Raw genomic sequence first — 13,803 nt, forward strand, 5'->3', positions numbered from 1 at the left:
ACAAAAAACTAGTGCATTTTACTCTTCACCTCTGTCTTGTTGGACACCTTTGGCTGCATACACATTAAACTACTGGAGGGTGCTTATTTTTCATCAAGGTGTAGAAATGCACTTTATGTTGTCTTGTTCAGAAGTACAGTGCCTCCAGGTTTACAGTTAGAGGCATGAGGATGCTTTTTTTCATAAAAATAACTTCTTGCTTATTGTTTGTTTACTTTTGCTAGCACTTAGAGCCCCAAGAAACAACATGCTTTTGTTAGCTAAGTCAGCAGATATGATTATGACATGACATAGAAAGGGTCTCTGTTCAGTGTGGATAGATGACTGCTAACTCTTGGAAGTTGTGTATAAGCCTCACTATTGGAGGTTCTCTCCAAGTGCTGTCTGTCTGTAAAGCTCATGTTTAGGAAGCTCAAGATACTATTAGCCACATTAGCAGAGGGGTGTCTCCATAAACCGCAATGGGAATGGGGCTTACCTGTGTCTGGCAACATGAGGAACCCATGAGGTGTACCACCTTTTTCATGAGATGTCAGATCGCCGTTGTCATATACTAAAATACAAGCAGTCACTGCATAGCTGTCAGAAAAGTCTGTCTGACAAAAGGCACCGAGGAACCCTGGAAGGGAACTGAAGTTAACCCTTTCACAGCCTCAGAGGCGATTCAAAGATGAAGACGTCTTAGCACAAGTCTGTAGCAGAAAACCTGGTTTGTGGAATGTATCACACACTCCTGTTTAGAGGATAAGATGGTCTGGAAGATAAAATGTTTGTAACAAAGAAAATATGGATCTAAGACTAACAACAAGGGTCAAGAGAGGGCACCCCGGGGGCAATATCAATAGATGAAAAAGTGGCTTTCACAGCTCTCGAACTCTAAATTCAGCATCTCAACCATTGTGAGTCATGGGCAATAAATTTGAGAAAGAGGGATCTACAATGATAGCTGTTAAGCCTTTCTAAATAGAAGCCAAACAGTCACTTGTTGATTAACTTAAAGTTGTTATCTGCAACAAATAAATCTTTTTTTTTTTTTTTTCCCAGTGGCAGAAAACTGACAGCCTATTGCTTTTTGACTTAAGTCTGGTCTGTAATAGCATAGCTAAAGGTGTCCTATTTGTTCACAAATTGCTTCGTGATCTTAGGCTTCTGATCCAAAATATTGTGTTAGATCTCTATCACTGATGAAATTCTTATTGTGTTTCTTTGCTTTTGTGTAGCTATTTATCCATGAAGAGTCTAACTTGGTGAAATCTTTACATAAGTCTCGTGCAGATTTTGTTTATATCAAATCTAAACTAAAGCTTTTATATCTGGAGAGGATTGTTGTTCCCTCCACCCTTCAATTATATTGACACAGGGTTCTATATTGTTGAAGCAACACAGAAATCAACAGTTACAGTGGTATAATAAGAAGAAATGGAGTCAAGCCCAAGCCTTTTCATTTCCTAAGCTATATAACATGAATTTTGCTCACATTAAACACTCATATGAACATTGCATTAATATCTCTATTAGGAAATTGCCTCTGTTCATGGTAGCTTTAATCCTAATCAGAATTCTTTTTTAGACAGCTATTTATTGTCTCTTTTTTGTTTATTTCTTCAGCAAAAAATGCAAAATAGTCACATATGTGGGCCAAAACACGAGACTTCACTCTCGTCTGACTGTAGTGCTACAGAAAGTGAGGTATCCTAACACGGATCCGAAGTGCAGGATAAGCAAAGTGTCTGGATTTCCAAAAAAAAAGTTATACGTCCAAAGGATGAGGAGCAAAATGTGCAACTGTATCATGAAGTTTTCTTTACATGCCTTCTGAATTGTGTAGGGTTTGAACACAAAGGAGGAAAAAAGCAGAAGAGTTAATCCTCCACATGTGTTGGTATGTCTTAACACTCAGTATATTTGTGTCCTGAAAGTATGGACCAGGTAGAAGTCCCAGAACAGAATAAATGGAAAGGTAGGTTGAATATGAGTTCTGGCAGTAACCAAAGAAGCCTGGTACAGTGCATATTCCTCGGTGCACCTGGGCCATGTATTTCAGCATCCTGGGATTGTGGCTTTTTCTTGGAGGTTTTTTTCCAAGTTACTCTACACATCAATTCCTCATCTTTATTAATTTTAGTTTGTAAGTGTAGTCTTAGAACATTTGGTACTTCGCAGCACCCTTCTTTGTCTAGCAGAAATATCTGGTTTCCACTCCCACCTCTGTCTGTTTTCTACATGGAGTTTTAATGGCTTCCTTGGAAATGTGGAGATAGACCTGAATAAGGCAGAACTTGAATTGCTTTGTTAGGTCACGTTATTTTAATGTGGGACTTGAGAGGAATGGCCAGGGAATGAACTTCTAGTGACTGGGTTGGAGGCAACAATTCTAAATGCTTCTGCAGAACTGATGCTACATTGTCAGGAGTGGATTAGACAATTCCAAAGACATCTACTTGGACATAACTAGATTATTTGATGTGTGATATTGCTAGCCATTCTACAGAATATGTACTAATATTTTAGTTAATGGATGTTTTAGTAGTAAATATTTGTTTAACTAGTAACAGCCTTCTTATATTGCTAATTGTCAGTCTCTTGTCTTATAGTACCACCATGTTACAAGGTTTGCTTTCATCCTGGTCACTGAGTTGAGCTCTGATTGCATGTCACGTGCAGATCTCCCAACAGACTGACAGAAGCAGGCATGAATTCGTGATGAGGAGCATGAGACACACTAGGTTAGTATGTGAACTGAGATGTAGCCTGTAATCCACAGATTTTTTTTTTCATTCAATAGGGGAGGCTCCACCAGATTAAAAACAGGGTTATCTACCTGTTTTAAAATTTGGAAAGTTTTATGTTGCAAACACTGTGCAACATTTCAGTAAGGTATTCACAAAGATTAGAAGCTAGCAATTACTTCCATAAACACTTAAATTGGTAGGAGACTGAATGGGAATCAGTGCAAGAATACAGCAGTGGATAAAATACTTGTCACCAGGAATTAATAATTTCAAATACTGAACAAAACAACAGTGATTGAACACCTTTTGCATTTGCCAGTCATCCTATAGACTGTCCATTGGTGCAGGCCCCTTCATTTTGGTATCAGTAGTCTAGCTGAAGAAGACTGATCTCTCCCGTGTATTGAATCATCAGCCAAATGTTTACTGTCCCTTAGCTTCCCTCCATTTTTAGAATTACTCTCAGGAATAAAATGAGTTTCAGCTTTGATGCTGAAGTGTATCCTGTTGAGCCGTGCTCAGGCTGGCTGGAATACAGAAAAACAATGCTTGTTGTGATCCTTGCTGAAAACTAGATGAAGAAGGGGGAAGAAATAAAGCAACAAAAAACCCTCAAAGTTGAGTTCAGCTTGTACAAAGCCAGGTTTGGAAAAATGGATCTATTCCATTCTCTGTTAATGAATACCAGCTGCATTAAAAACAAAACAAAACAAACCACAAAAAGACCACCCAAACTCAGCTCTGGTAATGATATCTGTGGAGGATATCTGTGTAGAGGATATTTTTTAAAAAAATCAGAATTCTGCAGTTTTATCAAAGTTTTACCACTAGCAGTTTTTAATTTCACAATGCAAGTTTAACTAGTGCTATATATGTTGGTATCAATAAGAAAAGAAAGGACCTCCTCCTGCACCTGTTATGTACAAGTGTTTATGTGATGTAGTTGACAGAGAATGTAAGGTGAGGTCCCAACTCTTGAGGCATGCATAATTTAAAAGCAAAATGCTAAAAAATTTAACCACAGTAGGAGCTTCAGCATGTAAACACACTGAGGCTACATCTATAAGCAGGGTATGATCAAGCTCTAGTTCCAAAGTCAGCTAAAGTTAATATAAAATCTATCCATGGGCATCTTTCCATTGTCTTCAGTGAGCACTGGATCACAGTTTTCCTGGCAGTGTGAAAAGTCCACGGAGCTGGAGGGCAAGAGGGAGGGAATTCAGTGGAAGGGCACGCTGGCTCTGGGACAGCACCCTCCAGCACGCTTACACGTAATGCAGGGTTGAAGAGACAGTGTTCCAAAGTGCATCTCCTGTAGTTGCAGAGCAAAACACTGGTGATCACAGCTGCAGCTGAGAGGTGGGATCTGAGGGAAGATTTGAAGCTAAAACCTGAGTTGGGTTTTGCCATTTGCCAAGGAGAAGCTGCAGAGAAGGGTAATGGAAGAGGTATTTAGTCTGGGTTGAGAAACATGGGGTGGAAATAACTGACCTACCAAAAAAAAAATAAAGGGGGGATGTATGTGTGTAGAAAATTAAGTGGAAAATAAATTATTTATTTAAAATAGTTCATTCAACCTGAAACAAACCAGTGTGTATTATTTTGTTCCTGCTCTTGCTTCTATTTTACACTCATTTAGCTTCAATTTTAAGCAAAACCCCAGCTAGAAATGCCCACGTGGGCCATTTCTGCATTTTCCCAGCGTAACTCAAAAGCGCCCACATTGTTTCCACACTTCCCAAATGTTCCCCCCACATTTTTTTTTTTATCTCATTCTCCTCCCCCTCCCCCTCCCGCCTTTTTCTAGCTGAAGCCACTGTCATCTGTTTTCGGCGGGTTCCTTTTTTTTGCCAGGCCGCCACCCCACCAAGCCCCGGCTGCGGCGGGGCCGGGGCCGGGCTCCGCAGGTGCGCAGCGAGCCGCCACCGCGGGCCCCTCCGCCAGCCGCCCGCGGGTCGCCTCCCCCTCGCGTAGCGGGGAGCCGGGGGTGTGTGTGTGTGTGTGTGTGTGTGCAAGAAGCCGGGCCCTGGTTGCTTTGCGAGGGGCTGGGGATGCTCGGGCGGGGATGCGGGGTGGAGGAGGAGGAGGAGGAAAAGGAGGAGGAGGGGGGGGAGCTGGCGGGACAGCCTGAGGTGGGCGGAGGGGGGAGGCGTGTGTTATACCATCGCTGCGGGGAAGGCTGAGCATTCGCAAATTCCGGCTCCTGAGCGCGGGGAGCATCCTCTCCGCGCCGGCCGGCCGGGCAGCAGCCGCCGAGCAGGAGGAGGCTCCCGGCTCCTCGTCAGCCGAGCGCTGCCCGCCCTGCCCCGTCCCTCCCGCGCAACCCAGCGCACAGCGGCAACCGGCGGAGCTCTGCGCGGAGCCGAGCGCTGGGCTGCACACCCCCCACCCTCTCCCGGCCGCGCAGGCACAGGCAGAGCCCTGGGTGAGTAGTCTGGAAGCTCCCGTACTCCTCCAGGCAGGCCAGAGCCGTTCGGGCCCCCTTCTCCCCATCTCTTTCTTCTTCGGCGCTCGATTGTGTGCCGGGGAGATCTCTGCCATCTGGTAGGTTAGTCAAGCTGGGATCCTTGCTTGGGGAGGGATTTTTGAAAGGCTTCACTGTCTGTGCCTTAAAATATTGTCGTACTACTAAGTTGTCTGTCTCAACTTGGAAATCTTCTCCTTCCCTTGTACATAGTCTGATTCCACACCCCCCACCCCTCCCCCTTTCCTTTCCTTTTATTCCTTCTTTACAACATTTCCAGCCTTATGGGGTTGCCTCCTTCACTTTCACCTGCAAATTTAGGTAGGCAATAAGAAGCCAATGACATGCTGAAGGACTTCTTTAGTCACTGAAGGTTATTACTAGCAAATGACTTAAAACATCTGTATGTTTTTCTTTTGTTGTCCCCTAGGCTGAACAGTCATGACAGCTGAAAAGACTATTCCTATAATTAATGGCAAGCCAGAAGATGCTTTGGACCCAGAAGCTTCAAGTACCAACCTCGTCCACAGAAATGATAAGAAAGTTCATGAAAGAGGTCACTGGAACAATAAGGTTGAATTTGTGCTTTCTGTGGCAGGGGAGATTATTGGGTTGGGAAACGTATGGAGATTCCCATATCTTTGCTACAAGAACGGAGGAGGTAAGATGGTATCATATGTTGCTTTACAGCTCACCATAAACATGTGGAAAATAAACAGTTAAGAATGCTTTACAGTGATTTCCTGCACTAATAAGAGATAGGTATTCAGGATTTCAGTGTATCTGTGGCTAGGGAAGTATTAAGTATCTGACAAGTAAGAAAAAAAATTGTTGTGTTTCTCTTTCCTTCTCCTCTCCAAATATTGTGTGGCTTACTTTCACAAGTTTCTTTTGTGTTAGTAAATTGAGATATTTTCTTCTGCAAGATTTTTAATGCAGAAGAAGCCCATGTCCTGTTATCATAGTACGATGTGTGTTTTCTTCATGTAAATACAGACCCAAGCGTACTTAGATAAGTTTGTCTGATGTAGAAAAGAATGTAGTAGTTTATTTTTCACAGAAGTATACTTTGGAGAGGATGAATATTGTTTTTGATAATGCTACAAATATTACTTTTTTCTTTGTCATATGAAAATTTCTTTAATTCAACCATACTTTTTTTAACCCATTACTTCCCAAATCACTACAGTAGTGTAGAGGAAGATGTAGAAGCTCCCTGTTACTCAAAGAAGAGAGAAAACCCTATAAAACTGAGAGTACAAATGTTATTTGAGAGAGAAAAGAACAGACTTAACATCTACAAAAGTATAACATGTGGCATCTATTGGCTATAGTTAAGTATAAACCATGTAAGATATGTGACAACTAAGAATAAGTATGTCAGCTATGACTTGAGAAGCAATAAAGAAAGAAAAGTAAATCAAAAACGTAGTTTAGAATTCTGTGGATTGGATTCAACATTGTCCCCCCTTGCAGCCTGGATCAGCATTAGTGTAAGCACATACGCTGGAAGAAAAATAATATGTTCAGCAACTGATATGCAAAGATCTGTTCTTTAATAGGTTTGTTTGTTAACAATATTGTGCCAAGTTTCTTTCCCTTATCCCTTCAAAACTAGGCACGGTTGTCTGAACTCAGGGATGGCTTTGGCCTATTTTTGCCTGCTGTTTCTATAAGGCTAATACTACCGTGGAAGATGTGTTTGTGGTTTGCAGGTCCTTTACATATCTCTGCTTGGGCAAAACTGAGATAACAAGACTCCACCTGTTTTCACAATGATGCTACCAAGTACTGGTGTTAGTACATAAATATTAATATGCTGGATATGATATGCAGAACAGTTTCTTGTCGATTGTCAAATTTTTCCCAGAGAAATTTTGGCAGAGAAAAAGAATGAAAGAGTTTTTTGGCATATCATGAAGATTTCCTTATTTATACAGTAACCTTTATATGCCCATTTGTATGTATATGCTGTCTTGTCAAAATGTGATGTTATTATTTTTAAGGCTACAACATTAGGTAAAAAAGTTTCTAACGAAGTTTTTGGGTGATTTGGTGAAAAAGTAATTACTTAGATGTCATACTTAATCACCACTCTATTCTTTAAGGATAGAATTAATGTGTGTGGTTTAATTGTCCATGTCCTGGCAGCATGGGAAATTTGACATTGACTTCAATTTCATTCAATAAGGACTTGGTCTATGACCTGTGTTTTTGTAAATCTCTGGAATGCCCTGCTGGAATTAGACCAGAGTTGGACTTGTTTGATGCATCAGATGTAAATACTGAAAACTACTTAGTGTGTGGTAAGTGAAGACAATTGTAAGATATGTGAGCTAGTTATGAAATAACTTCCTAGATACAGGATGAATCTAGAAGCAGTAGCATGGACCTTCTGAGGTCTGACCTCTCTCCGATACTTTGAGTCATAACAGGTAGTGTAGGCATAAGCCTCTAATTTTAATTAGTTCTCACGGATATTTAGTGGGTTTTTTTTAGGAAAACTAACTTATATCTGTGTTTATAATGAAATATTTCTTAGAATATGATCTGTTTGCAAGCTGGGAAACCTGAGGTCCTCTAATTTTCACAATCTATAGCTGTTGTAGAACAGTGTTGGAAAAATAGAATCAAAACTAATGCTTTCAATTTCAACAAGTTGCCATGTTAAACTTGCTATGATCGTCTGTATGAGTGGACCAAGCTGGATTTGAGACTGGCCAGTAGTTTACCTGGCCTATAAGGATTTTCTTAAAAGCACCTACACAGTAAATTACACAGAGAAACCATGTTTTGGATGCAAAGATTCCATTCTTTGGGAAATCCATGTGTTCTGCTGGAGATGCAGCTGAGATTCAACTATAGGCAGATTGCCTGGTTGAGGGAAGAGACTACTCATGAAGAAATCTCTTTTGATGTGCTGGGTCTGAAGAAAGAAACTACAAGTCAAAGCAGCTGTACTTAGCTGTCTCCACTTTCTAATCAAAGTGACTAAAGCATAAGAAGTGTTGCAGTTTATGAGTGTGTTGTGGTGTTTGGGTTTTGCTGTGGGTTTTCTTTTTGTTTTCTAAGATCATGAATGGGATACCTATTTGCCTTGTTGTTGTAGAAATTTTCCTGAAGTATATTCAGAAACATTTTGTTCATAGCTAATATTCTGACAGAGGTTTAGTATTAGAGAGGGTAGCTATTAAGGTGTGCTGCTCATTAATGATCAAATTTATTTTCAAGACTCCCACTGAAGGAAGGAAATGCTGCTATTGCTGGTGCTCTAAAGAACTGATCAATGTATGGAATGATGCACAGCACTGTGAAACTCATCGTCCTAGGAAAAACTGCATCCACCAAAACTTTTGTGTGTTTAGCACCTCTTGTGTTGATTTGAAATAGAACGGATGGTGGGATACTTACATCATTTAATGGGAGCTTTAAATGAAGCTTGTGTTGTGAGATTATCTGTTAGGGAGCTAGTAGGTTGAGGCTGGTCTACAGCACATTATGGATGTTGCACTAACCTTTATTTTCATAACTTAATTAGTTAATGCTTTGTAATTTTTCTAAGACTTCAGATAAATTATTCTGTGTGGTACTTTGCTGCACTAGTCTGCCTGGTTAAACCAGGGAAACTTTCTTGGTGTAAGTAAAAATGGCAGAATCAGTTATTTTGTGCTTTCTTCTCAGTATTTATTTCCTCCTTTCCTTGTTTCAGTCTAAACAAATATAGCTGCTTGCTTTCTACCTCATTGTTTGTCTCATCAGAAAGTTTGAGTACTTGAGGAAGGAGGAAAAAAATTCTTTATGCCTTATATGTTAATGGATTCTCTCTGTAGTCAGAAGGCTGTATTTCATTCCTTATTGTTTAGGTCCAGTTCTAAATGGAATACCTAAAATATAAATCATTAGCAAGTGATATTAGGCCTAAAGTATGTATCTCCTCTCATGACTTTGCTTCTGTATATTTCACAGTTCCTTAGGTGCCATGCCTATAACATGATCAATCATTAAATAATACAATACTTCTGCTATGTATTAAAAAGGGAAGATTTGTGTTGTTGTATGCAACGCTTCAGCATTGAATTGTACTATTCATTGTCTATGCTAGAGTTTACTGTCAGCATCTAACAAAAATGTTGATGCTTTATTATTTTCCTACAATTTCACATTAATGTTTCTAGATGATAAGGCCAAGCTCTGTTTTCCTATTCTTGTGAGTAGCTCTAAAGTGTATTTCATCATTCCCTTTTCATAATCCTTATCATCAGGCTTATCCAAATAACATACAAAGGACTTGTTGGATTTAATTTCCATAACATTTCTTCATCCCTGCTCTCCTGAGAAAAGCAAGAAAGAGAACATAGTGTAGACTGACTTGGTGGTGATCGGAGCAGGATTGTGAGACACATGAACAGAGTTTAGTCTATACTGAGGAACTTTGGTCTTTTTTAGTTCGTGACATTGACTTACAGGTTAACTTGATATTTGGGGCCAGGAGTAAACGCTTGCTGCACTTTCAGGACAATGCCTGAGAGATGGCTAATAGATGGCCTTTCCTTTACTAAGAAAATTAATTTCTCAAGTATGCTTTCAAGGAACTTTATTCATTATAACCATTACCCCCTCAATGTTTGCTTGTAGGTGCTTTCCTCATCCCATATGTGGTTTTTTTTATTTGCTGTGGAATACCAGTATTTTTCTTGGAGACAGCCTTGGGACAGTTTACTAGTGAAGGAGGCATTACATGCTGGAGGAAAGTTTGCCCTCTATTTGAAGGTAACAAACAGTTCCGTGTTCTACTGAGAAAGAATGCATTAAATTTGAAGTAAAATGAATTGTATCAAGATTGAAGTTAAGATATACCTAAAGTAACATGCATCTGCTTTTAAATTACCTGAAAAATAAATTTTCTTATTGTGTCTCACTTTATTTTTCTCTAGGCATTGGATATGCTACCCAAGTTATAGAGGCACACCTAAATGTATATTATATCATCATTTTAGCATGGGCTATCTTCTATTTGTTTAACTGCTTTACTACAGAACTTCCTTGGGCTACCTGTGGGCATGAATGGAATACAGGTATGATCTCAGTAGAGATTATTGCTATACAAATACTTTCAAGTAATTGATGAATATATTAAAAATGTCAGGAACAAAACTATTCTGGGAGAAATGTCTGTGGAAATTGGCCGATCACATCACACTACACCACGATAAAGGGATCCTGGAGTGAACACTTATTCATACCTCTTTCGTTTAGGTCATTATATAAACATTTGTTCCTGCAGAATATAATGGCAGATAGCAGAAGATGACTTTGGATTTTGTTAATTCTGTAAGATATTCTGCTAAATCCCAAGACTCTCATTTGCAATCATATGTATTTTCCCTGAATACAGTAAGTGAATTCTACTGAAGAGCTGATAACAGGTTACAATCTTGCTCTTTCACTTTAATGAAATCAGGAGTTTAAATGGAGAGGAAAATATTAAATGTGGAACTTTGGATTCGCTCTTTTTAATGCCAGATGTTGAGGAATAATGTTCGTCAAGCTAATTCTGAAAATTTAGTCACATAAATAATTCTTGTTGCATGCAAAGTAGCCTCTTACATGAAAGATGAGGTGTGCATTCATAAGGGTTTGCAGTATAGGGCTCTGTATCTGTCCTCTCATTGATAATTTTTGTCTGTAATGCTCTACTTATTGCATCTGAAGATCATAATCATCTATGGAAGGAGTCCATACCAACGCCCTTATTTCAGTGTTCCTGAAGTTTTTGCATTTATTCCTTATATTTCTGTCCAATTTCAAATCATGTACCAGTTGTGTACTGTGTTTCATGGTTTTTATTAATTGGTCATTATTGTGTTCTTTGAGCACACCTAAAGCTATCTGAAATCTTGCAGTTTAAGTTATGTTAGGGAATTAGTCTTGGGCCCAATAGATGTGGAAGGCTTCAGTATCGGTTTTGGCAAGTCTGCCAAGGAGCTTAGCCAATGTTGATCGCTGTTCAAATACTAAGTGTCAACTCAACAACGCTGAGCTGCTTTGATCTCCTTTCTCTGTATTAGAGATAATAATAAGCCAGAGCGACTTTTCACTTGCCATATTAAGGCAAAGTGGAAACTTGTTGCTGGCAGTGTTTCATAAGCCAGTTGTTACCATTGGCCGTTGACCGAGCAGTTGGAGTAGGAATATGTTGTAATTCTTAGTCAATTGCCTCAGTTTCTCAAAGCGTCTTTCTTCTGCCTCGGATGTTTTATTGTCCCTTGACATTGCAACTGTGCCTTTTGGAAGTGTTATAGGGGAATGTAGCATACTGCATGGATGATTTTCTGGGATAGGCCTGTGATCTGGTGATCAAAATACAGTGTTGCAGAAGTAGCAGCTGTGGCATTTTAGTGCACCTAGAAATCCTTTAACCACATAGACAAAATGTATTATAGAATGGTGGCTTTACAAGATGCATTAACTGGACAACTCACAAGAAGAAATGTACTTACATGTCAATATAACAAACTTTTTTTTTTGTTCTTTTATAGAAAACTGTGTGGAATTTCAAAAACTTAATATGAGCAACTGCAGTCAACTGTCTCTACAAAATGCCACTTCTCCAGTGATGGAATTTTGGGAGTAAGTGCATATAAACTTTACGTTTGATCAGACTAATCAATATCTTCCAATATTTTGATCATTTTCACATGATTAGGTAACTTGTAACCCTATAGCACTTAGTGATGTGAGTTCAGATGGAAATGTTCTTATACAGCCCAAGAGAGTCAGGATGAGAGTTTTAACTCTTTTTTTTTTTAGAGGTTACAAGGAAAGGAATTCCATATCCTGAAAGAACATAGAACAAAGTGTGCCACTTGCTTGGGAGCTTGGCTCCTGCTGCTGGAGGAAAGAGCCTCAAACCCATACTAATGAGGAGGCAGAGGTGAAAGAAAGAGGATGATTCTAAATATTTCTTGTTTTTTTTTTTTTTTTTTTTTATATTTTTTTTCCCCCTCTCAGGATAATGCTTCTCTTAAGAGTTTGAGAGTTGCATCTTCATTCTTGTTTGAGCTAACTAATACTTTGGCTTCTGTATCTCATTATTTGTTAATTTTTCAGCTATAATAATGGGAGAATTTAACTCTCTTGCGTCTCCTTGATTCTGATTTTTTTGTTAGAGAATATATTTTTACAAAATATAGTCTGATTTGGTGATGATACATTTTTTCTTACTATAAATATTTCACTATTGCATGTGTATTTGCATATTTGATCCTTACAGAGCACAGTGTGTGTCAAGACAGTCATAGATATGGCATATTACTTTTAATACTAAATATCTCACAATTCAAAGTGTGTTACAGAATTCTGGGTTGTTCAAATTTTTTCAGGGACCATTCTAATATAATTCATTTCATTTTTAAGATAGAGCCTTATTCTGAGGCTGTATGTTCAGACCTCTGTTTTATGTTCAGGACAGAAATAGCTACACTTTGAAAGGATCATAAATTAAGACTATCCTTAAAGAGAGAATTCTACATTGACATAATTTTCTTGAAAGTTAGCATATACTATTGTCTTTGCATCTGAACCTCTTTGTCTTGTTACATTAGTTACCTTAGCCTTAATGGGTGGTAGTTGTTGCTTCAGTAAATAATACTCTTTTATTTAAAAATAAAAAAAAAAAAAACAAAACCAAATTAAATCTAATCAAAGCATAAAAATTCATTCACTCTCTGGTTAAAACCATAATTCTATTTTCTGTTAAAATTTGTAATAATTTGAGCACCAAACATGTTAAATCAAAATATACCTACTCCACCGACTTCCCAGCTAATGTTTCAGAATAATCAAGAGTATTTTAGGTGTCATCTCTTCTTCCTATGACTTCATCATTTTAACAAAAATATCTTACAGTTCTTTGGGATAACTAGAACTAAGAATTCATATAGTTAGAGTAAATGAACAAAGTATTTTTTCCAGTACTAGCCTTATTTATCTACCCACTGCATTTCTTTTGCCTATTCAACAATATTAAAAAATCAGCAATTGATGGTAACTCCAATTACCCAGAAAAGTAAGCAGCACTCAGTTGAATTATATGGAGGGCACAGACTATGTTTTATATCCTCATGTTTCTAGTTTTTTGTTTTGTTTTGTTTTTTTGTTAGAGCTCATCTTTGGATTGCCTAAATTCCCATGTTAGTGTTATTTTGATGCACAAACAGATTTTAAGCGTGTCCCCACCTCAGAATTCTCTAAAAATTAAGCTAAGTAAGATTCTATAGCTAAACTTGGTTTCAAGTTACAGTGGGTTTTAAATCCTTCAAATTTGGGGCATCCTTGCCTACCTGATATTGGTTGAGTTATGAATGAATTATGAAACTAGAAGGGATAATCAGATTTAGCCTTTTCTCAAACTTGTTTTACAGTCTTGTGTATACAAAGTTGAAAATATACACTCCAAAACTTAAAATCACAAAAAACAAAAGAGAAGGTAAATGAAATAAGTTGTTATTTATTTGAAACTACTTTCTTTGTTGTGTTGTGGAAAAACTTTTCGTAATACTAAGTTTACTGGTCAAAATAGCTTAAGATATTAGACTTATCTGCTTT

General features: G+C 38.4%; 1 protein-coding gene across 3 annotated transcripts in view; it reads left to right on the plus strand.

Annotated features, from left to right (window-relative positions):
- The first annotated feature begins 4,893 nt into the window (after positions 1–4,893).
- SLC6A11 (solute carrier family 6 member 11) overlaps positions 4,894–13,803 on the plus strand; it is a 105,798-nt gene continuing 96,888 nt past the window's right edge. The window contains exons 1-5 of one of the 3 annotated variants that reach the window (XM_042807035.1): positions 4,894–5,157; positions 5,627–5,857; positions 9,832–9,966; positions 10,131–10,271; positions 11,736–11,830. In XM_042807035.1, coding sequence (XP_042662969.1) covers positions 5,638–5,857; positions 9,832–9,966; positions 10,131–10,271; positions 11,736–11,830 — 591 coding nt within the window. In that variant the 5' untranslated portion in view covers positions 4,894–5,157; positions 5,627–5,637. Of the gene's footprint in view, positions 5,158–5,455; positions 5,518–5,626; positions 5,858–9,831; positions 9,967–10,130; positions 10,272–11,735; positions 11,831–13,803 lie in introns of those variants that run through there. The other 2 variants (XM_032995829.2, XM_032995830.2) reach the window with 2 other exon arrangements.

The sequence above is a fragment of the Tyto alba genome, unplaced genomic scaffold (assembly GCF_018691265.1).
Source record: "Tyto alba isolate M040663 unplaced genomic scaffold, T.alba_DEE_v4.0 Super-Scaffold_49, whole genome shotgun sequence".
In the NCBI taxonomy this organism is placed as follows: Eukaryota; Metazoa; Chordata; class Aves; order Strigiformes; family Tytonidae; genus Tyto; species Tyto alba.